This window comes from Vanellus vanellus, assembly GCF_965231255.1.
Source record: "Vanellus vanellus genome assembly, contig: HAP1_SCAFFOLD_819, whole genome shotgun sequence".
NCBI classification, from domain to species: Eukaryota; Metazoa; Chordata; class Aves; order Charadriiformes; family Charadriidae; genus Vanellus; species Vanellus vanellus.
Window position 1 is genome coordinate 48,584 of NW_028128078.1, and position 23,696 is coordinate 72,279.

Here is a 23,696-nt window from a genome sequence, read left to right on the forward strand (position 1 = left end):
TCGGGGCGGGACCGGGACCGGGGCGGGGCGGGGAGCGGCGGCCCCGCGGGGCGGTGAAAAGGAGCCGCGGGGGAGAGGAGGGGGGGGGTGGGGGACACACGGGGACACACGGGACCGACCGGCAGCTCCACCGCCGCCCGCCATGAGGGCAGCGCTCGCCCCCGGGGTCCGCCTGCTCCGCGCCCTCCCCCGGGAAAGCCGGTGAGCGGGGACCGGGGGGGGAGGGGGGAACGGGAACGGGACCGCGATGGGGACCGGCAGCGGGAGGGGGATCGGCCCTGGACCGCCCGGGGACTGGTACCAGGATGGGGACTGGTCCTGGACTGGGGGTCACTCTCCCGGGGACCGGCACCGGGATGGGGACCGGCACCGGGATGGGGACCGGCACCGGGATGGGGACTGGAACCGGGATGGGGACCGGCACTGGGAGAGGGACTGGTCCTGGACCGGGGGTCACTCTCCCGGGGACCGGCACCGGGATGGGGACTGGAACCGGGATGGGGACCGGCACTGGGAGAGGGACTGGTCCTGGACCGGGGGTCACTCTCCCGGGGACCGGCACTGGGATGGGGACCGGCACTGGGATGGGAACTGGTCCTGGACCGGGGGTCACTCTCCCGGGGACCGGCACTGGGAGAGGGACTGGTCCTGGACCGGGGGTCACTCGCCCGGGGACTGGCACCGGGATAGGCAAGGACACCGGGAGAGGGACCAGCCCCAAACTGGGGAACCGGCCCCGGACTGGGGAACTGGCACTGGGATGGGGACTGGCCCTGGACTGGGGGTCACTTGCCCGGGGACCGGCACCAGCACGTGGACTGGTCCTGGTGTAGGGAACTGGCATCGGGGGTGTCTCGCCCAGGGACCAGCATCGCCCCTTGGGCACCGGCTCCACTGTGCCACTGGTTCCGGCACAGCCCCGGCACTGGTTCCAGTTCCCCCCCCCCCCCCCCCCCAGGCCTTTTTCGCTTTCCATCAGCTGTAATTTTTTCCCTGCTGGAACACGTGGGGTAAAAAAAAAACCAAAAAAAACCAAAAAAACCCAAACAAAACCCAACCCAAAAAACAAAACACCAACCCAAAACTAACCCCCAGCATCCGGCCGAGTCGGGAACCGCACGTGAAATTTCTTTTCCCCTTCCTCGCCGCGGCCTCTCCGCTCCCTTCGGATCAGCCCCGCAGTCACCAGCGGTGATTTTTTTTTTTTTGGGGGGGGGGGGGGGAAAGGGGATTTAGTTGTTTTTTGGGTTTTTTTTTATTTTTTTGGGGGGGTAGGAAGCGGCTCCTCCCCACCCCCCCCTCCGGAGCAGAGCGCTGCCCTGGATTCGCGGAGTGTCCGGAATCGCCACAGTTTCATGAAGTGAAACTGCGAAGAATAGGGAAACGGGCTAAAACTGCCAAAAAAAACAACAAAAAAAACCCAAAAACCCACCCAAAAGGCTTTGTGTTTTGGGTTTTGGTTTTTTTTTTTTTTTTCCGAAACTTGGAACAACCTCGTGACATTTCTGGGTGCCGGCGCCGCTCCCCGACCGCTCGCATCCTCTGCGCTGCCGTAAAACCCTCCCTAAAAAGCAGGATGGAGCCCTCGGAGGCGCTCATCCCCGCTCCGCATCCTGGTTGGGATTCACCAGCTTTGCATCCCCCTCCCCGAGCCCAAACCCCATTTTCCCCCCCTTCCCAAATTTTCCTGCATTTAATTCAAGCAAAAGGGACAAAGTCGCTATTTGGTGGAGGAACCGGAGCGGGTGTTGCTCGGGGCTTCCACCTCCCCCCCCCCTTCTCCCCCAACGCCCCCCCCCCTTTTTTTTTTTCCCCCCATCTCGTCTTTAATTAACGCCGGGAGTGACGATGAATCAGCCGCGGTCTCGCGTCCTGTTTCCACCCGTGACGCCGGGAAGGCGCTTGCTCACCCCACCACCGTTTGCCGGGACGCTCCGGGAAGGGGAAACACTGATTCTTCCTCCCCCCCCCCCCCCCCCCAAAAAAAAAAAACCCCAAAAAACCAACTCAGCTCATCTTTTTAAGCCACATCCTTGACTGTTTTTTTTTTTGGGGGGGGGGGGCTGCTCACCCCCATCCCCCCGCGCCTCAGCCGGTTCCGCTCACCCATCCGGCAGAATTGCCCCCCGGATGGTGTTGAGGGGGTGTTTTGCCGGGGAAATGAGCAGAACCGGTCCCGTTTTTCCCCCCTTTTTCCCCGTGCGTTCCTACCACCCCGCAGGATAAATTGCAGCGGGGGCGCCTGGGCGCATCCTAAATCCGCATCCCCAGCGGATTCGACCCCGATGGTTTTCTCTAAAACGCAAGAATTTGGGGGAGGGGGGAAGAAGGAGCACAGCTCACTCCGAGGTTGGAGGTCTCCGAGACATCCCCGGTGGGACGGGCTTTGCCGGCCGGGAAGGGTGACAGCCCACCTACCCCCGTCCCCGTCCCGCCAACCCCCGACCCCCTCCCCGCGCTTCATCCCGCAGGTATCGGGGGCTGACGCTGGTGCTGACCTTCCTCTGCTACACCAGCTACCACCTCTCCCGAAAACCCATCAGCATCGTCAAGGTTAGCGCCGCCCTCACCCCAACCGCGGGGGAGAGGGGACACGGGGACGAGGTGGGGGGGGGGTGTCCTCCAACATCTGGATTTCACCCCTTTTCTCGCCCCACAGAGCCAGCTGCACCCCAACTGCTCGGCCTTGGGCCCGAACCCCCATAACGGCTCCAACAACAGCAACTGGTGCAGCTGGGCACCCTTCGGTAAGGCTGCGCGTGTCCCCCCCCCCCCTCTGGCACCCCAAAAACTACCCTCACTGGCAGCCAAGTCGGGCTCCCCCCTCCCTCCCTCCTTCCCCATGCCCTACGCCAGGTCACGACCGGAGATTTTGGCTCGTTAGGCACCCGGAGGTAATTAAGCAGCGTGCCTCTGCCCTGTGCCCCCGAGCCAAAGGGCAGCAGCGGGTGGTGAAATCGGGGCCGGGATGGGACAGGGACCCGATGCCGATGGCACCCGGCCACGGTCCGAGACCCCCCCCGTGGCGGGGAGAAGGGGTTTGGGGACGGGGGACGAGGACAAGCCAGCGGCCACCGGGAGGGCAAAGAAGGTGGGGGCCCGGCTGACGTGGTCCCGATGTTTCTTTTCCAGATGGGGACAACTACAAGGAGCTTTTTGGGGCGCTGGATAACGCCTTCCTGGTGGCCTACGCCATCGGGATGTTTATCAGGTACCCTCCGCACACCAGTTCGCTCAGGAAACTGGTTTCCATGGGGCTTGGGGTCGGGCTAAGGGGAAAGAAGGGATCCGCTCGGGATTCGGGCACGGGCTGGGTGCGGAAACCCCCATGGCTGGAATCACCTATGACATGAGCACATGTCCGTGCTCTTCCCCGTCTCCGCAGCGGCATTTTCGGGGAGCGTCTCCCCCTGCGCTACTACCTGTCGGGGGGGATGGTGCTGAGCGGGCTCTTCACCGCGCTCTTCGGCCTCGGCTACTTCTGGAACATCCACGTCCTCTGGTACTTCATCATCGTGCAGGTGCGTCCGCGCTGGAGGATGCCCAAGCTCTGGATTTTACCGCCGTGGCTTCATCCTGGTTTTTTTTTTTTGGTGGCTTTCGGCGATTGGGGTGGCCCAGTTTCCCAGCGGGAGAACGCCGGGCATTTCCACTCCCCGCAAAACCCGGTCGCGCGCGGTGTGGGCGCCGAAACCGCCGGGACGCGCCCATCTTGCCGAGCAGGACGGGCGGCCGGTTTGGCAACTCCTGATTTAGCCACGGGAATGATACAAACGGCTCCGGCATTGCCCCAGCGGGGAGAGGGGGGGGGGGGAAAAACCCACCAACCCAGAAAGAGGGTTTTCTCAACAGCTTTGGGATTGGGGGGGGGGAGGGGGCTGTTTTTGAGCCTGGCTACCCGAAACTGCGCTCCGTGGATCAAGTCGGCGCTCACCGGGTGCCGACGCTGCCGCGTAACGCTGCCTCTCCCTTGCCAGGTCTGCAACGGGCTGGTGCAGACGACCGGCTGGCCCTCCGTCGTGGCGTGCGTCGGGAACTGGTTCGGGAAAGGAAAGTGAGTGTTTCTCCGGCGTGGTTCCCTCTCGTCCCCATCCCTGTCGCCACCCCGGCGATACCGACCCCCGGCTCCGTCCCCGCCAGGAGAGGTTTGATCATGGGTATCTGGAACTCGCACACCTCCGTCGGCAACATCTTGGGGTCGCTCATCGCCGGCGTCTGGGTTTCCTCCGCTTGGGGCCTGTCCTTCATCGTGCCCGGCATCATCATCGCCGCCGTGGGCATCATCTGCTTCTTCTTCCTCGTGGAGTGTGAGTGGCACGACCCGGGGCACAGCAGATGATCCGTGTAATGCTGAGATCAGCATCGATTTTCCTCCTTACCCATCTCCAAGCGTTTTTGGCAACCCCAAATACTTGTTTCCAGCTTGTGGCAAGTAAGGGTGTGGACCCAACCGCCCCAGGGATGCTCAGCATCCGTTGGGATCATCCAGGCAGGTTCAGCCCCCTGTGCCGCTCGCTCCTCTCAGTCTTTCTAGGAAAGATTTGGGAAGCCTTTTTGGGATTTTACCAAGGTTTTTCACCGCCGGGAAGTGGGTACCCAGAGATACAGCCCAGCCCGGGCGGGGGGGGGGGGGGTGGGTTCCCAGCCCCACGTTTCTCCCCTGCGGCGCGAGATGCTGGAGGGGAGAGCAGGTGGAGCGGGGCCGGTCCAGGCTTTCAACAGGATCTCCCTTCTCCCCGCAGATCCCGAGGACGTCGGCTGCAGTCCGCCTCTGCATCACGTGAGTCGAATTGATTCCCAACGGGCTTGTCCTGGGCTGGGTGGTCTCTCAGTTTACAGCGGGTGTCAGGTCATAGCGTCAGAAATTAGAGGGATGTTTGGTTATCACGGAGGATGTGCGTTGCTATTCCGGCGTGAGCACCCTCTGTGTCGCGTCCCGGCAGTGAATCCGATGTTTCAGTCCCTTCCAGCAACGAGATCCACATCTCCCGCTTTCGGTTTGTTTTTAGATGGCCTCCGATGAGGAAGACGCTGGGGGGGTGACCTCCAATGAGAAGGATCCCGAAGTGGTCACCTCCAATGAGGGGCCGCTGAGCATCTCAGGGCAGAGCAGCGGGGACCGCTCCGACAGCCCCAAGGAGCCAGTGGAGGAACCCGAAGCCATCAGCTTCCTTGGGGCGCTCCGGATACCCGTGAGTCCTGGGACCTCTCTTTGCGTCGTGACGGGGATGGAGGAAAGACCAAAGCCAGGGCAGCTCAGCCCATCAACAGGGTGCCCACCAGGCAGAAAATTGGGGGCAAACTCACCATCTGGAGAAGGCTTGGGAGAAGGAGGCTCCTCTGATGTCTTCTCCTCTCCTCCCAGGGCGTGGTGGAGTTCTCCCTTTGCCTGCTCTTTGCCAAGCTGGTGAGCTACACCTTCCTCTACTGGCTGCCCCTCTACATCGTGAACGTCGGTGAGTTTTCGGGGAGAGCGAGGTGGGAGCGAGCCTGGCAAAGGGAGCGTCTCCTCACCCCTCTCCTCTCCCTCGCAGCTCATTTCAGTGCCAAGGAAGCCGGGGACCTGTCGACCCTCTTTGACGTCGGGGGCATTTTAGGTTCGTCACGTATCCGGGCGGAGGGGGTGGATCGGGGATGATTTGGGGACAATCCTGGCCTCGATGGAAAGTCCCCTCCACGGGAGCGCTTGGCCGGCGACACCATCTCTTTCCCTGGAGGACCACAGCGAGGTTTATTCAGCATCTGTAGCGCTCGGCAAGGCAGCAAATGCCCCTCGCTTATTATTTTGCCATCCAGGTGACCACCACAGCACCTTTCCTTGGGCCTTGCTTGCTCGGGTTCTCCTTTTTTTCTTAAATAACACATTTTGCAAGCGTGGAGGGGACCAGAGCTGCGTGCAGGTGTAGGGAAACCATCCGCAGGGAGAAAGCGGCAGGGATCAATCAAAACTCTTCACTCTGACATTATTGTATTTAACCTTGGGGGCATCTCGCTCCAAAGTTGGGGGACGAAAGAGCATCCCGGCGCAGCATCCCGCGGGATTTGGGGCTAAGCCAGGGTGAAGCTTTGCTGCTGGGGCGGCGTGACAGAGACACCTGTGACTCCTTCTTGCAGGGGGCATCTTCGCCGGCCTCATCTCCGACTACACCGGCGGCAGAGCCACCACGTGCTGCGTGATGCTGGTCGTCGCCGCTCCCATGGTGTGTTGTCAAGCAGGGGAAAAAAAAAAACAACCAAAAACGAACAGTCACGAGGGTTTCCTCTCCTCCGGCTCCTTTGAGTCACGGCCGCCTTCCTCTTCCCAAGCGCCCAGGTCATGCGCTCGGCTGAGACGAGCGCTGGGATCCATCCACGTGGCCAGACGTTCCTGGGGTGGATGTCCAGATCTGGGGGCTGGGAGGAGGTTGTAGAGTCCTTGACAGCCCCCCCAAAAAACACTTTATTTTATTTTTTTTTTTTTACCTCCATCCTGCCATAACCCTGCTCTGTCTAAAGCCTTGGGGGTCCCACCAAGCTGGTCAAGCTTTTCATCCCTTTGCTTCGCATCCTAAAAGCCCCCGTGTCGACAGCCTCATGCTCTGCCGGCGCTTGGCCGGGCCGTCCTTCCCGAGCACCTGCACGGAGCTCGTTTGGCTTTGCTGCCGCCAAAACCGCGGCTAATTAGCTGTAACCCAAGCCTGGCTGGCTCTGGGTTGCGAGCCTCTCCCCTGCGAAGAAGGTGGCGCGCGCTGAAAAGCAGAGAGGTCGCGTCACTTCCACGTCTCCCGATAGCACCGGTGGGGCAAATTACCGTCTGGCTTCAGCCGGCGGGGAGGCGCGCGAGCCTCGCTGGGCCATAAATCGCGGCAGCACCTCCGTTTGCCAGCTGCCAGGTATTTCGTCTGGCAGGCAGGCGGCCGGGATGCGGAGCCAAGGGGGCGCTCGGCTCCCCGTCCCGGCTGGCACGCTCCTCTTCAAACGCCGCACAGAGAGGGGGGGGGGCGCTGCGAAGTTTGGCACCGGCGATAATTCAGGTTCCCCCACCTTTCTCCATCCTATTCCTGGGGTGCTGCTGCTGGGGAAACGCTTGGGAAAACAGCTGGAATAGCCGTAAACTGGTTCATCCTGTGTCTCTTTTCCAGCTGTTCCTGTATAACCACGTCGGCCAGAACGGCATCGGCACATCAATAGGTAAGGAGCTCCTTGGCACAGCCGGCTCCCGTCACCGAAGGGGCGACGGGAGATGCTGCAGACTCACCTGCTTTTATTTCTTCTCTCGAGATGGGCTCCCGGACTGGGATTTGGGGGAGGGTGGTGCTGGAGGAGCGTTTGCTGCCTGCTGGGTGGGATCTCCTGGGGAAAACGGGAGATGAGCAGGAGACGGATGCGCAGGACAGCGATGTGCGCACACGGGCCGGGAACGATGGACCCGACGCCCTGCTGCTCCCTGCACTTAAAGATCTGATCTCTTCCTGGGTACCTCCGCGGCTGTCTCGTTCCTCGTAGCGATGCTGATCGTCTGCGGTGCTCTGGTTAACGGGCCGTACGCTCTCATCACGACAGCAGTTTCGGCAGATTTGGTAAGAGGCGCACCTCGCTCCCCTCGCCCCAGCTGCCTTGCACAACCAAAAGGCTGCTCCCTCTTTCCCGGAGGAAGGTTTGCCGGGATTTTTGCATTTTAGCTTTGTTTTCCAACGCCTCTGAAGCCCAGCGGAGAAGGGCAGGGCTGTCACACCTCCTCATGCCGCGGTCGGCACTCTCCCTTAAAGACGGCTTTTTTTCCTATTGCTTTTTCACCTTGGCTGCATGACTCCGCTTTAGCCCCGTTGCCTCTCCCTCTAAGCACAATCCCGGTGGAAAAATTTGCTGGGAAACCACCCGGGATTGCTGCCCGCTGTTGGCCATCCCGGTTTTGCTGTAGCTTGGCTGCAGGCAGCGTCGGACTTTGGTCTTCCTGTCCACGGCTGGAGCCGATGCATGGAAATTGCTGCCCGGGGTGTGAGCGGCATTGCACTGGGACTGGCCGGCTACGGACCCCAAAGCCACTTTTCCTCCTTACGTTTTACTCCTCCGTCCCTACAGGGAACCCACGAGTCTCTCAAAGGAAACGCCAAAGCCCTTTCTACCGTCACGGCCATCATCGACGGCACAGGATCTATAGGTACATACATTCAGGATATGCTGAGTGCCGATTTCCCCTGCGCTGCAATGCTGGGGGGGAGTACCGGTCCCCTCTCCCCCATGCACAGGGCATCTCCTAATGTGCCTCGTGCCCCCTCGCAGGTGCTGCACTGGGGCCGCTGCTCGCAGGGCTCATCTCTCCTACGGGCTGGAATAACGTCTTCTACATGTTGATAGCAGCCGACGTCTTGGCTTGCCTGGTAGGTCCCTCCTCAGCGTTTTGCTACCCTGGATATTCAAGGGGTCCCTTATAGCCACCCGCTCGCCGGCGGAGGTAGTCCTCAGGAGACGACCTTTGCCTCCATCCACGTGGTTTTTCCCAACGACCTCCTCCACGCGTGGTTTTAGTTCATGGAACTAAAGAAGGAAGAGCTTTAAAATTTATCTCCCGGCGATGGAAACGCTCATGCTGAGGCTGGTGGCTGCAGAGCCATCGGCCCCATGGTGATCTTCCACTTTTCCTCTTGCAGCTCCTCGCTCGAGTGGTGGTGAAAGAGGTCCGTGGGTGGTGTGGCTGCATAGCAAGGAAGAGAGGGTACGTACGTACCGTCTCGGGGCGGCTTCTGGTCCCGCAATGCCAAAACACAGCGTACCTGCCGCTCTGGAAAGATGTTTGTTACCCCTTGCTGTCACTGCTGCAGCCCCACCCGGGCATCACGAGGCTGTCTGCCCGACGTCTCGCTCCTCTGGGCGCAAAGACATTTCCACCTCGAGCCAGGGCAGCACCCAGGGGGATTTTAGCGATCCGTGCTTCGCGAAACTCTCTCGGTGCTAAAGACGCCATACTTGTGTCTTTGTAGCTCTAGCGTGCAGCTAACAGAGTCAGTGCTGGATGGGAAGTAGCTCGGTGTGAGTATCCCCGCTTAAGCCCCGAAGATTAAATGCAAACGCGAGTCTGATTCACCCCGATTTCGACTTTCACTCTGTAGGCTCAGCCTAGAAAGAGCCGCTCCGCTGATAATTTAAGGGCTGAGATCAAGATTGGGGAATCAAGGGATCAAATCGCGATGGCCAGGGAAGAGAGTGTGGATGGGCGGGTGGGCAGCGCATCCTCGTCACTGGCCGGCTTACGAGACGTTAGCCCGGATGCCCGGGTGATTTGCATTGATTAACGCACTGGATACGGCTGAATTTATAGGCTGACTTGCCCACCCATGCTAATGAGCTTGATTACACAGACTGCGGGCTCGCTAATCAAATCCGCGGCCCAACCACTGCAGCGAGGGTGTACATAATCTCCAAATCAGCACTGGCCTGTCTCCGATTGCCACCGAAGCCCCACCGCGAGCACCAAGGGGGGAAGGGGCTGCAGCCAGTCCAGTGGTGGGGGTGCCAGACTCCGGACCCCCCCGCAAAAAACGTTTGGTCCTTTATGTCTTGTGTTTGCAGGTGAAAGACCAATAATCTGGGCCTCGCGCTGCGGTAAGTGCGGCCCAAATCTCCTCCTCTGGCCGCCGGTGGAGGGCTGTCAGGCTCTGCTGTCTTGTGCCGGGGCTGGTTGGGGCGAGGATTGGCCTGGCCGGGTTGGCACCATCCCCATTTGCACCAAAATCCATCTGTTTTGTGCTGGGGGAAGCAGCTGGCTCAGTCTGTGGAAATACTGCAATGCCTTAGAGGGCTTTGGGGAGCGCGTTGTCCCCGGAGCAGCTTGCGGAGAGGTGGCGCAAACACTTGTGGGTTTTTTGGGGGTTTTTTCAGCTTTGGCCGGAGACAACGGTGGCTGGATCTCCTCTTTGAGCCTGTTTCTCCTCTGGGCTTGCGGCGCAGATGGGGCTGGGGTTGCCCGACAGAGCCGTTTTCCCTTTCCATCTCTCCAGCAGCACCGTGGCTCCCGTCACCGATCCCAACGCCTGCAGAATGGCGCCCACCGTGCTGAGCCGCTCGCTTCTCTCCCCGCAGGTTTAAGGAATTTTGACATGCCCCTCGCTCCGCGAGCCGCCCCGAGCCAAGAGGCCCGGAGGGAGGAGAGAGGCTGGGGCACGCCAGGAGCGTGTTCCTCTCGGCAGAGCCGAGGCACGGCCTCAAGCACGGCCCCGCAAGCTCCTACCGCCACCGTGGGTTTGCTTCGGAGGGAGGCAGCGGCGAGGAGCAGTCCGAGGGCCCTGGCCGACCGGTTTTCTGGGACGATTCTTCGCCGTCGGCTGTTTTATTAATAAAAACATGCGAAACCTGTGTTGCCACTCCGTGCCGCTTCCTGGCGGGGCTCGGCCAGGTCTGCGTGAACTCGGGGGCGATGATCGTTTTTCTCCATGTACAGCCACTCGTTTGCAAGCCCGCCCCATCCCAGCGCTCGGTATTTCAGGATATTGGAGCAGGAGGACTGCGCCAAATCACTTAAGGCACTGTCTCACCGACAAAGCGCTGCTTACTCTACGTAGAGAACATCCCCCGGTTTTTCATTGAGCCCTAATTAAGCTGGTTTTGCTCCTCATCTCATCCCACTGCAAAAAAAACCCAAACAGACAACCCCCCAAAAAAACCCAACAGCATTTTTCCCGATTATTAGGATTCTTAATTCATACTATTTAGCCCCAAAAGAAGGAAACATAGCCATGCATCAGCCCCCACCCCATGGCAAACAGCTGCTGGCACACCGTGACTGCTCTCAGTCCAGCGCAGGCAGCTGATGGTCTTCGTTAGACGCTTCCTAATTAGGAGGAGCCGTGTGACAGGCGCCCAGGAGTCCCCGGGAGGTTAAACCGGCGCCGCTGGCCTCGGTCCCCCCCTGGGCAGAGGTGGGTTTGGGAGGCCCCAGCAGAGTGCCTTGATTAAGGTGGGGGCCAGCTGTGCAGCCAGCTGTGCGCTCTTGGGGGGGGGGGGGGGGGGAGACCCGACTTTGATGTGCGAGGAGCCGGGGTGCACGGGGCGTTTGCGAGCTGTGGGGGTGCGTTTCCCAGCCCGCTCGCCATCGAGGGATCGCACCGGGGCAGGCTCCGGCTCTCCGCCCAGGGGAGAGCACACGCCGGGTGCCGGGGGCTGTGTTTATGCCCGGTATAAATCTGAACTCTAATTGACTTCACCTCCTTGGATCTTAACCTGAGGAGAAAACATCTGGGCCTGATGTGATTTTATTAAGTGCTGATTTCATCAGCGAAGGGAAAAAAAAAAAAAAAAAAAAAAAAAAAAAAGAGAAAAAAGAAGAGAACCTGCTGGCCAGTTGGATCAGTTCCCTGGAAACCCCTGCAAGGCGATGGAGCGGCACGGGGGGAACAGGCAACTCGGAGAGTGGTAGCCGCACATTCGAGGTGGCCGGCCGGTGATGCCCTTTGGTCCCCTCCACGCTGACCGGAGATGCTCAGCGGCGCTTGAAATCTCACGTGTTGCCTGCAGATCCCTGGGGGAGAATGCAGGAGAAACGACGGGGCAGGCGGAGAAAAGCAAAATCTCCAGTTACCTTTATTCCCAGGAAAACAACCCTCCCCTGGGGCAAACCCCGATGGAGCCATAGGGAAAAACATCACCACAGGGTCTGTCCTCAACAGAAACGAAGGGCTGACACCGCGGCATCCCCAGGCCGCCCAGCTCTTGGCTAACGCAGCCTCTGACTGCACACAGGTCACCGATGCCAGCAGAGATGCCGCGCACTGGGCTGAGAACGGTTATCTCAGTGCACGTGTGACTGAGCTTTCACTCTGCTTAACTGCCACCCGCCTTGTGGAGGCGGACAGGGGGCTTGAAATACGTTTTCAAGCAAAAAAATCCTACGAGCCCTGACACACGCCAGGGGCTTATCGCAAAAGCAAGTTGTTTTGAGGTTGGTTTTTTTTTTTTTTCTCCCCCCTTTCTTCCTCCCCCCACCTCCTGCCTGTTCTTTCAGCTGCTCATAGTTTTACCGGGACAAATTTAGGCCTGGGCCACGTCCCGCTCGTGTTTGGAAAGTCTGAGCAGCCTTGGCCGCGCTGCTGGGAGTGAGGAAGAAAGGGCAGACGGCCCATGGCAGTTTTAAACTTAAAAAAAAAATAAAATAAAATAAAAAAAGGAGCCAAATGCCAAAGAAAACCCCAGGTCTCGCTGAGATTTTAGAGACTGAGGGGCGGGCAGGAAGACGGGGCAGGGGGGGAGGGGGATCCCCTGGGTTTGCCCTGGCCAAAGGGCCGTTTAAATCGAGCCCAGCTCCTCCAGGAGAAGTCTGCACGACTCGCCCCGTCTCGTTCCTCCTCCGCCGGAGAAGGGGCCGCTGCTTTTCCCCCTGCCACGAGCGTCGGGGCGAGGGGGCTGTGCAAGCCAGGAGAGCACAAACACGCTCCTGCTGCTGTCCTGCGGAGGGGGGGGGGAGGGGGGAATAAAAAAAATCACACGCCTCAAACGAGCTCGTTAGAAGCCCGTTTTTTCTATAGGTGACACCACGGCAATACCGTTTTGGCTGAGGCAGCCTGGGAAGGGGTTGCACATATTTCGGAGGAATGCCGTCGGGCTGCTGTGAAGGTGAAGAGGTGGCTGGGGCACGGTCCGTAATTACCTATGCAAGGAGCAGGCGGCGAACGCTGAAGGGCTTTTTAATTAGCAGCCAAAGGCAAAGCGGGACTCAACGGCAGGGAAGCTGAAGTCAGCAAAGTCAAGGTGGAAATCAGAGGCCAGCTTTTACCGGTGAGGGTAATTAAGTGCCGGCAGAGCACAGCACGAGGCGTGAGGAATTGCCGTCATTCAAAGATCTTAAATCAAGAAGAGGAGTTTTTGCTGTAGACACTCACTTCTCCCTCCATCCCCGCTCGGCCTCGGGCAGGAGGGAGCAGCTGCCCTCCGGTCCCGTGACGAGCTGGGTACCAGCATCCCGCCACGGAAACATCCCTGCTCATTCCTAACGAGCCAGGCGGGGAATTTAGGGGGGAAAAGGGCTGTTTTCCCACCTGACCTGAAAGCAGCTTGGCCGCCCTCCTCCTGGCGCGCGCGGTATCTTGCGCAAACATCCCTTTGGGCGCTGCAGATTTCTCTCGCGGGGTTTTTCGCCTGCACGGGGCTGGCTCCTCCGGACGCCGAGCACCCAGCACTCCCACTCTGTAAGAAGAAAACTGGGAACGTTTGCACGCAGTTTTGGGAGAAAACTGGGTCGGAGCAGGGCTCCTTGGCTATAACATCTCCCCATCTCCCAACACTTTCACCAGCGACTAGGAAGTTGGGATTTAAGCCAAAGCCGCCCTCCTGCTACACATTAATTGCAAAAAAAAACCAAAAAACCCAATAATCGGGGTGCCAGACGGAGGCGGATGTGCTAGCGAGAGGTTATCCTCCAGGAGCTGAAGGTTTGGGTGGGGGATAGCAGGAAAAATCACCATTTGGGGCTGGTTGGAAAGCAGCTCCGGCTCATACCAATTCCTTGACGTGGTCTTTCTTTTCCCAAAAATAAACAGGAACTGTCTGGAAAGCCCCTGCGCGGGGAGGAGCAGAATTACCCAGAATAAATAAATACAGGGAGAGAGCCCGGGCTGAGTTCATCCAGCTGGTTGTTCCCCGCCGCCAAGGGTGGCGAAGGATGAGGAGGGAGCTCGAAATGTCTAGGGGGGGTGAGAGCACGTGGGGCTCTTTCCCCAATTAATGGGATTTTCGGGAAAGCGCTGAAATGGCCTCCTCGTGTAAGAGCCACCGCATCCCTCCTGCGGCGCGGCTGTCTGTTTTCCCCAAAATACCCCCCAACCCCCCCCCATGATGAGCCTTTTGACCAATTTTAGTCACAAAAGGATTAAGGGGACAGGAAAAGCAAACACCTTGGGTTTATTTACGGCGTGAAACTGGACGAAGCTTCACATTTCTGCTTTTAGGGTTGGGGTTTTATGTTTTTTTTTTTTTTTTTTTTTTTTTTTTTTTTTTTTTTTAACGCGCCAGCCCCTTTTGCCGTGGCTTCCCCGTCCGTCGGACTGGAAGCCTGGCAAAGCGCTGCCGTCTCCGGCTGGCGGAGTTTGCCAGCCCGGCCTCACCGAGGCTCTGCGAAGCGGCCCGCTGCTCTCGCACAAGCACGGGGAATAAAGACACGGCAGGCGCGGAGCTGGAGCGAGCTGCAAGACTAGCTTCGTGTTCATAAATGTTATTAAGATGATGAATTAAATATGAATTTTGTTTCAGGCGTAACTTCAAAATCACCAAGAGACCCGACACGCTTGTGTTGCATAAATGCTCGGCGTGTTCCTTAACATGATAGTTCGACTCCCTTGGACATAGGCTGCGGGATAGGAAGGGATTGAGCGTTTACGCGGCTCGAGAAGCAGAGACACCTCGCCGCTGCCTTTTTTTTTTGAAATGTACTTACACGTTTTTTAGCTGACCGAGTTTAAGCTCCTGGGTGCCGGGGCATTTTCTGCGGGGGAAGTGTCATCTCCGAGCCCGCTAAGCTCTGCCTCATTAATCTTTCATGTCCTGACAGCGATATTCCGTGACTGACAGCCGGCAGGACAGGGCTGGGAGAAGCCGGCTGGTTCTTTTCTTTCCTGTTCACCACCTTCGGTTCAAAAATGAAAACGAGAGCTATGAGTTTCTTGCCCTCAGGTTTTTTGGCTGTATTGCCCCTGAACACAGCTGAGGGCTGCGGCAACTGTCTCGCGCGCTCGGCTTCAACCTCACAGCAATACCTGCTGCCCGCTCAACCGTGAAAGGCTGAGCGGCTCCATCCCTCCAGGGCCGGAAAAACGGGAGCTGTAATGTAACTCACCTCACCCAGCTACCGCCGGGCACCTGTGGGAACCTCTCCCCGGCGCAGTAGGGATGGAAAAGGCTCCTTCCCTGCTCCAAAAGGCTCACACCAGGCTCCGGGGCCGCCGAAACGCTTTTCTCCTGCAAGCAAGTGAAAAAGCTCGGTGAGATTTCACGCAAGAAAATAAATCCGTCGCCCGGCCGGTCCCCTCCGTTCCCATGGCAAAAAAAAAAAAAACAAAAACAGGGAGAAAAATGGGATTTGACCCCATCGCTGCTGCTGAACAACATAAAAAGTGGGTTTCCCCCCCCTCCCCCCAAAGGAGGAAAGGCATCGGAGCCGACTACCGGCTCACTGCATTACCGTGAGTGAGGTTTTGCGTTTTAGGGGAGCAGAAAGCACGAGCCTTCGGTTTCCCTGCCAGGGTGACAGCGTGGGGTCCCGCCACCCGCGGGAGACACTCGGATATTAGCACAGTCCCGGAAAAGCAACAGGGATTTTTTTTTTTTGGCGGGCTGGCAAGGTTGTTTAGCGGGGGGAGGCGGGACCTGTCTTTCCTCTGCATCCTTGCGGAGGGGGGATTTCAATTTGCCCTTTTCATCATTATTTTGTTCCCTCCCCACTGCAAAGGCTCAGGTTTCCGAAGCGACCGCGAACAACCCACACCCTCACACTGAATTTCCAAAATTCCCCCACGTCCGCCACGGGAAAAGCTGGTTTTCGGAAGAGACGCTGTCACCAAAGGGTGGCAAAAGGTGACCGTTCCTGGAGAATAAATAAAGACTGAGTCAGGGGTTTCTCAGAGAGCTTTATTAAACTAAAAGTGAAAAAGGAATGATAAACCACCTCGTGGGAATAACGATAACAAACCATCTCAGCTCAGTTCAATTCATGGAATGAAGGGTAGTACAGAGCGCGTGGATTTCAGCTCTCCTGGAAAAGAGAAAAGAAGAGAAGGGTTAAAGCACCTTTGCGGTCTGCAGAGTCCCTGGAGAGGAATGTGCTCATGCTCAGTCCAAAACTTCGCTTTTCAAGATGAAAGATGCAGCACTGGGTGCGAGCGACGCACTTGGCTGTCTTCACTGTCTCTTTCCAAGCTCGGAAAACTGACGGGAACAGTCTCCTGGTCTCCCATCCTGGTTTCTTGCCATGAAATTGGGATTTCTTCTTCGGGGGGACTGCTGCCTCCGGTTGCCGCTAGCTGCTGCGGAGTGGTTTGGCGTACACTGGCTCCATGAGGTGGTAAATCAGGAACAGGAACAGGCACCCCAGCACGACCAGGCTCATCACAGCCAGGAGGACGAAGCGGCCTATAAAGAAGGTGTCCACGATCTGCGGAGGACAGAAAAAAAAAAAAAACCCACACGTTCCAGCCTCGGTCTGCTCCAGGAGCCTGAAAGGAGCACACCACGTCCTGGAAAAGAGGATTGTGCAAGAAGAGCACCCCGGGAGGAAAAACTTTGGGGTTCCCCCAGCTTTCTCCCCTCACTTTTCATTCCTGACACGGGTGCTGCTCTGTGGGAAATGGGGTGTGCGACAAATGATTTGAAAAAAAGAATCCCCGTCCTCTGAAAAAAGCCGCTCGTGGGAAGGCTAACGTGGAGGAAAAGAGAAGCGCAGGGAAGAAACATGAGTCAAAAGCTCTCCCCGGCCACAAAGCTCCCAGCGCTGCAAGGAACTGTGCACCCTTCTTCCCTTTTAGAAGGAAAGTTTGGGGGGGAAAGAAAAGAAAAAAACTGAAAAAAGAAGAGACAGCGGCCAGGCAAGACACAATGAGAAGCCAACGGCGAGAAGGCTGGTTACAAAATCATCCTCTCAGCTCCTGAGACTACCCTGGAGCTTCGCTCACCCCCGGCTCAGCTTGATAAATCGCATTAGCACACGCTCAGCCTTGGCGTTGCTGCAGAAAAGAGTCTCTTGTGAGCGACGCGTTGGCTCCTTCTGCACGTTTCACTTTTTAATTAGCCAATTAGCAGAGTTTCAGTGCAGAAAGCCCAGGTCATGTATTATTGATAGTCAGGGCAGGTCCAGTCCAATTGAAGATCCGAAGAAAAAAAAGAAAAAAAAAAAAAAAAAGCAGCTCTCCATTCCTGTTGGCCTCCCGGGCACAAACATGCGCTCGGCTGCCCTTCATCTCGCTTCCAACCTTTACACCAGCAGGTCCCACGCAAGGCAGAGAAAAGAAAAACTACAAGGCTCTTTAGTAGGGATTTACACAGATCAAGCTCTAGAAGAGCAATAATTGATGCGCGTTAATAATAGAACAGAGGAAACGGCACCTAAAACGCCACAAAACTTTGTGTATTCAAAGCCCAAAGAGCTCTGGGAAAGCTCAAGACGGCTCAGGCAGCCTGATGTAACCCGAAATCGGGGGAGATCCCTGTGCCTGTCAGCACAGACGAGGGGCTGTCTGCAAACACAGATGGCTCCATGCTTGAGCAACGGTAATAACCTACAAGAGAGCCAAAATGATGTTACTGGGCTTCAAAACAGAAAGCAGAGCTAGGGGAAAGTGAAAAGCTGCAGAATTACAGGGAAAGTTATCAAAACTACCGGGCCCGGTGGCTATCGGCAGGCTCCAGGGCGCGTTGGAAGATGGAGGCAGGAGGGAGCACGGAGAGCCAGGACCAAACTGCGAAAGGGGATGGCAGAGGGAGAGCAGAAGCTGCTGGAGCTCAGGGCTGAGCGGGGAGGGATAAGGGACAAAAGGACAAGTGTACGATTCCTGCACAGAGTCCCTTGGGCCTGGGAGCCAAAGCCCCGCAGGTCACGTACAAGCGCAGCTAAATAAGGGATTTTATTAGGGAAATAAACAGATCCCTGCTCTGTGGGCGACACAGCCCGCACCGACGGCAGCCTGTGCCACAGAAGGAGCTGCAGGAGAGGGAAATGGCAGCGCAGGGCCAGCCCCGAGGTAACATGCCCATCCCCAGGGCCCTGGGGCACCCACGGGGGCCATCCCCCAAAGTAAAGGCCCATCCCCGGAGCTTCAGGGCAGCCGATGGGGCCTGCCATGAGGTGAAGGCCCATCTCCGGGGCTCATCCTGGAGGTAAAGGCCCATCCTCAGGGTGTCAGGGCAGCCATGGGGCCCATCCCCGGGGCCTCAGGGCGGCCCTCGGGACTCACGCCTGAGGTAAAGGCCCATCCCCGGGGCCTCAGGGCACCTGCTGGGGGCCATCCCTGAGGTAAAGGCCCATCCCCGGGGCCTCAGGGCAGCCATTGCAAGCCATCCTTGAGGAAAAGACCCATCTCTGGGGCCTCAGGGCAGCCATGGGGGCCTTCCCTGAGGTAAAGGCCCATCCCCAGCACCTCAGGGTGGCAGTTGGGTCCATCCCTGAGGAAAAGGCCCATCCCCGGGGCCTCGGGGCGCCCCTCGAGCCCTGCCCCTCGGTAACGTCCCGCCACCCCCGGGCCCCGTCGGCCACTCAGGCCGCAGCGTGAGCTCACCTCGTCGTCGGTGGCGGCTGCGGCCGGGTGCTCGCCCTCCCGGGGGAAGAGCAGCAGCGCGGCGCTGAGGACGGCGGCTCCCAGCGCCACCAGCACCACGGCGAAGCTGCGGGGAGAGGTGGGCGGAGAGGCCTCAGCACCGGGCCCGGCATGATTCCCCCCCCTTCCCTCCCGCTACCTTTCCCCGCTGCTCACCGGGCCCGGCCGGCGGCGCGGGAGAGCGCCAGGCAGAGCAGCAGCGCCAGTCCCCACAGCAGCTGCAGCACCAGCACGCCCGGCCCCACTCCCAGCGCCATGCCCGCCATGCCGCACCGCCGCCCACTTCCCCCTAGCAACCGCCCCGCTCCTCCAGCGGCCGGACCAATCAGCGCCGCCGGCTGCTCCTCCGACGTTTTCCATTGGCTGAAGGGCGGGGCGAAGGGGGCGGGGTGAGGGCGAAGGGGGCGGGGTGAGGGCGTGGGGGCGGGGCCGGCGGTTTTCCCGCGCCCTTGGGTTCCGTGCGGAGCGGGGCCGCTCCCGGTGTCTGTCCCCGTCCCGTCCCCCCCCCGATCCCGGTGGCAGGGAACCCGCGGGAGCCTCTTCCAGCCGCTTCCTCCTGCCCACCCCACTGCGGGCAGCACAGCTGTTTGAGCCGGGTTTCAACCCCCCCCCCCCCCCCCCCCCCCCCTCCAAAATGGAGCTGCCCACCTCCAAATATTTTGGGCCAAAATCAGGCAGGTTTGGTTAATACAACATGGCAAGGTTTCACATGGCAGCGGGACACCCACACCGGGGGGCCAGGGCCTCCGAGCTGAGCCGCGGAGGTTTGTCAATGCACCGAGAGTTATTTCCATTTAAACCCCATTTTTTTTTTTTTTTTTCTGCCTGTTTTAAACCGCTTTTTCTTCCCCATTGCGCTTCACCCATCAGTCTTTGGCCGGTGCGACTTTATGCCGGTACAGCTCGTCTCCCAGTTAACCTGAAAAAAAAAAAAAAAAAAAGGAAATACATTGATATATTCAGTTTTCCTCTCCACCACCTGCGGCCTGACGGCACCTCGGCTGCATAAAATGTCACGTAACTGCTGGTTTTCTTTCCGTCGTTCCTTTCGAAGGGAGGACTAAACCGGCGATGAATTATGCAGCGCGGCGCCGACCCGCCTTTTCCTGCGATGAAATCAAAGCCGCCGGCGTGACAGCCGCCGGTCGGGCAAGCGGAGCGCGAACCGTCTCCGACACCTGCCTTTACTTGGCATGGGGTAGGAACCGCCTGCCAACGCGTTAAAAGCCTCTGTTTGATAACAAACTCCGTCTCGCCCCGTCTCGTGCCGTTAATCCCGCCAGGGAGGGTGTTGTTTTGTTTTTTTTTTGTTTTTTTGTTTTTTTTTTCTCTCCAAATCCCACCTTGGCGACGTCCGTCTTCGCCAGCCTTTTCCCGACCCTTCTCTTCCCTTATTCCCCCTGCTCCCTGTTCCTGTTGCCGATCCGAAATGGTCAATTTGCACCCTTCTTCGAGAATCTCCCTTTCGCTTTTCTCTGTTCCCCCATTTCTTTGCATTTTCAGACCCTGGTTGTTTGTAAAACCCCCAATTTCTTCTTTACAGCCTTGCTTTCACAGGCCCGCTTCTCTTTCTGCCATTCCTCTTCCATCCTTTGGCTTTCCATCTAAAAGGGATAATTTTTGTCCGCCAGCCCACGAGGCTTTTCCTTTACTGAGTTTTCCCTTCGACCTTTTATCCGCATCTTTAACCCGTTCCTGTATCGACGGGGTCTTTTCACCATTTATTATCTCCTCCATCTCCTCTTGGAGCCGCCCGGTAGTTTCTTGATGCCGGCGATGATGACATTAAGCAAGTTCAAGAGGTTAAAGCAGAGACCTTGAACCATCCAGCTGTGGAACCCACTGCTGGACCACGCCACGTCCCAGATATTTGGCCAGAGGTCGAAGAATAAATCTGCTGTACGCCTCAGCAGCCACATCCAGCAGCCACGTTTTGGCCACGTTGCTTGTTGGTTTTAATCCCATCTGTCGTATCCAGCATCGCCGGGCTGATGGTAACTCAAGCGCTAAAATTTGGAGATGGAACGATGCCCAGCTGCCCAAACGCACTCCCAAATATCCCTATAATAGTTATTTTTATGGCGCAATATGGTGTTGCAGCGGGGCTACGGGTTTCTCTGAGCACAACAGAGGCAAACTGTAAATCCACAGCTAAGAAATTGGGAGAAGGAACCCGGGAAAACAAACCTCATCGGTGGGATATTTCCGAGCGCAACTTGCCGTAGAAATTGCTTCGAGCCATCTGCAGTGAAACACAACATCCGCAACAGCCTCTCCTTTACCTCAGCCTCCCCCTGCCATCAGAAATGTCTCGGCGGGGATTTGCCTTATGGGACTGCTCCGGCAGCTGGTCAGTTGAACGCAAAGATGAGATTTTGTGGCCAAAGAATAATTTATTGCTGTCCTAAATTCAATAATCTTGGTACCATAAAGCTTTTACTGGCAAGGCTCTCAAGCCATACCGGGCGTTAAATAAGGAGAAGTGGAGTCATCCGGATGCTGTTGGGTATCCACAGCCCAGCAACACCCAATGCGAAGGATTTATTTGGACACAAATAATTCAGGTGGTCTCCAATGGATGGGAGATGCTATCCTGCTGAGGAATGATTTGAAGGATGGGCGGGCTGTTCAGTGGATGAGGAATTGGCTGGATGGTCGCGTCCAGAGGGTGGTGGTCAATGATTTCACGTCCAGGCGGAGATGGGTGACAAGTGGTGTCCCTCAGGAGTCCATATTGGGTCCAGCACTGTCCAATATCTTCATCAATGACATAGACAGTGGGATCGAGTGCACCCTCAGCAAGTTTGCGGACAACACCAAGCTGAGGGGTGCGGTGACACGCCTGAGGGAAGGGCTGCCATCCAGATGGACCTGAACAAGTCGGAGAAATGGGCCCGTGTGAACCTCATGAGGTTCAACAAGACCAAGTGCAAGGTCCTGCACCTGGGTGTGGGCAACCCCTGGTGTCAATAGAGGCTGAGGATGAAGGGATGGAGAGCAGCCCTGAGGAGGAGGACTTGGGGGTGATGGTGGATAAGAAGCTCACCATGAGGCGGCAATGTGTGCTCACAGCCCAGAAAGCCACCGGCACCCTGAACTGCATCCCCAGCAGCGTGGCCAGCAGGGCGAGGGGGGGATTGTGCCCCTCTGCTCCTCTCTGCTCTGGGGAGACCCCCCCACAGTGCTGCCTCCAGCTCGGGGGGTCCCAACAGCAGAAGGACACGGAGCTGTTGGAGCGGGGCCAGAGGAGGCCCCGGAGATGCTGGGAGGGCTGGAGCCCCTCTGCTGGGAGGACAGGCTGGGAGAGGTGGGGGGGTTCAGCCTGGAGAAGAGAAGGCTCCGGGGAGACCTCAGAGCCCCTTCCAGTGCCTAAAGGGGCTCCAGAAGAGCTGGGGAAGGACTCTGGATCAGGGAGGGGAGCCGTGGGACCAAGGGGGAATGGTTTTAAGCTAAAAGAGGGTAAATTCAGACTAGGTAGAAGGAAGACATTTTTTACGCTGGGGGTGGTGAGACACTGGCCCAGATTGCCCAGAGGAGGTGGGAGATGCCCCATCCCTGGAAACATTCCAGGCCAGGTTGGACGGGGCTTTGAGCAACCCGATCTGGTTGAAGATGTCCCTGCTCGTGGCAGGGGGGGTTGGACTAGATGGTCTTTAAAGGTCCCTTCTAACCCAAACTATTCAATGATTGTGTGATGCTTCGTCACCACGGGTGTTCCCAAGGAAAGGATGAGGGGGTTGTGACGTTTCTTGGCAAAGGCATGAAAAAGATCCTCATGTTGGAATTGGGCGAAATGGGCTTGGCAGAGAGATGCAATTAGCGCCGCAGCTAATTAAAAGCTTGGCCCAGGAGGACAGAGAGTTCACCTTCCTTCAAGGGCTGCAAGGCAGGATCACATGGATCAAAGCTCTTTTGTAAGACGCCGCTCAAGGAGCAGTCCCCGCAAACAGGGCGGGTTTGGGTTGAGATGGTCTTTTTTTGGGTTAAAAGCTGCAAATCCACCATGCCCAACTCATCCCGGTGTCCGAAATGACCAACACGCTCCAATATCAAATGACATTAAAAGATCAAACTCTTGGCGGCGGAGTCGGGAGCGCCGGGGAAAGGGATTTAAAAACTCTTGGCGCAGTCGTCAAACTTGCCGTTTTACAGCTGGAGCTCCGCCGACGCTCAAATATTAGAATTAAAAAAGAAGCAGGCGTCGCTGCAAGCAGGAAAATATTCTGCTCCTGATTTAAAGACTAGCGAATTGCTAAATATTTTTATTAGCGGCAAATTTGCAGCTTGCTGGAACTAATTTCACGCCCGGTAGATATGGAGCTTAAGCTGAGGATGGCGTTAAATTACTCTCTTGTAAAGGTATTTGAAGTCCTGTGCTGGGGACGCCGTTGGATGGTGGGGACCTGGCTGGGGACCCCCTTTTTGGGGTGGCTCCACGTGGGTTGGGAGCCCGGGGGGTGGTGGCTGGGGAAAGTTGAGTTCTTGCAGCGTTGGTACAAACCCATCAGTTCCCATCCCCCCAGGTGCCATAGGAACCGTCCCACACACCCCCCCTCATTTGCATAAATTTGCTTAGGAGGTTTGCTTCAGACCAGCGCAGGAGCGGGATGGTGGCGAGGCTCCGGGATCCTCTAGTTGGGAAAGACGCCCTTTCTATTTTAGGGGTGGTTTTGGCATATTTTGGAGTTTTATTTAGGATATTAAGGGTTTAATTGATTTAATGATTTTTTTTTTTAAATTAATTTATTTTAAAAACCTATTTAATTTATTTTAATTATTTTAATTCTTTTTTTTTTATTATTTATTTATTATTTAGGCTATTCCAGGTTTAATTGGTTTAAGAGATGGGTAAAGGCGGGCAGGGCTGGATCCCCGAGTGCCGCTCGCCCTCCGGGCCCATTATTCCCACATCTCCTTCGTCGGCCGGAGGTTTTACGCCTCAGAGATGCTTTTCCAGCCCGAATCCCTCCGTCCTCCTTCTGCAAAGCCTCCGGGCGCAGCGGGAACCACCCGGCTGAGTGCAACGGGGAAAACCCATTCCGTTTCGGTTTGCCCGCGTACAAACCGGGACAGGTGCAGGGACGGGGTCGGAGGATGCGGAGGCGGAGAAAGCAAAGTGAAGGCGTCGAGGGGATCCGGTTACCCCTCTAAAAATACCTCCGGGAGGTTGGCGGTGGTAAACAAGAGCTATTTAAATCCCCCGGTCCACTTTCTGCCGTGGAGCTCCATGAGGTTAAATAGTTCTCCCCGACTTCTCGGAGGAGGCGTCTGGCCGAGAAGTGCTAAGTTGCCCTTTTCCGAAGAGAAAACCCAAAGGAAAGAAATCTAAAATAATAGGAGAGGGTTTTTAATGGCTCCGGTGGGGATACAGCTCTCTCTCGCAGGAACCCACTTCGGATTATCTTTCTCTTGCTGATGGCGGAAATC

At 57.4% G+C, this 23,696-nt stretch overlaps 2 protein-coding genes across 2 annotated transcripts; one reads left to right on the forward strand and one right to left on the reverse strand.

Annotated features, from left to right (window-relative positions):
• Window positions 1-142: 142 nt before the first annotated feature.
• Window positions 143-10,326, forward strand: SLC37A2 (solute carrier family 37 member 2; the record flags this gene model as incomplete). The annotated part of the gene is made up of 18 exons (XM_082500593.1): window positions 143-201; window positions 2,472-2,553; window positions 2,660-2,747; window positions 3,133-3,211; window positions 3,386-3,521; window positions 3,978-4,054; window positions 4,141-4,307; window positions 4,743-4,780; window positions 5,010-5,192; window positions 5,366-5,456; window positions 5,535-5,597; window positions 6,115-6,200; window positions 7,122-7,170; window positions 7,486-7,559; window positions 8,062-8,140; window positions 8,263-8,360; window positions 8,631-8,695; window positions 10,060-10,326. 18 exons carry the CDS (start codon window positions 143-145, stop codon window positions 10,073-10,075), a joined length of 1,530 nt encoding a protein of 509 aa, XP_082356719.1. The 3' UTR covers window positions 10,076-10,326.
• Window positions 10,327-15,611: 5,285 nt separating this feature from the next.
• Window positions 15,612-18,621, reverse strand: TMEM218 (transmembrane protein 218). The gene is made up of 3 exons (XM_082500592.1): window positions 18,426-18,621; window positions 18,231-18,336; window positions 15,612-16,114 (listed from the first exon to the last, which is right to left on the reverse strand). The coding sequence occupies exons 1-3, from the start codon at window positions 18,533-18,535 to the stop codon at window positions 15,980-15,982; spliced, it is 351 nt and encodes a 116-aa protein (XP_082356718.1). The 5' UTR covers window positions 18,536-18,621; the 3' UTR covers window positions 15,612-15,979.
• Between the last annotated feature and the right edge of the window lie 5,075 nt (window positions 18,622-23,696).

Excerpts from the sequence above, each read along its gene's own strand:
- TMEM218 (XM_082500592.1), bottom strand. The coding sequence starts at position 18,535 with ATGGCGGGCATGGCGCTGGGAGTGGGGCCGGGCGTGCTGGTGCTGCAG. Across the intron at positions 18,337-18,425 it reads CGCGCCGCCGGCCGGGCCCG|CTTCGCCGTGGTGCTGGTGG; the intron begins GTGAGCAGCGGG and ends CTCTCCCCGCAG. Across the intron at positions 16,115-18,230 it reads CAGCCGCCACCGACGACGAG|ATCGTGGACACCTTCTTTAT; the intron begins GTGAGCTCACGC and ends TGTCCTCCGCAG.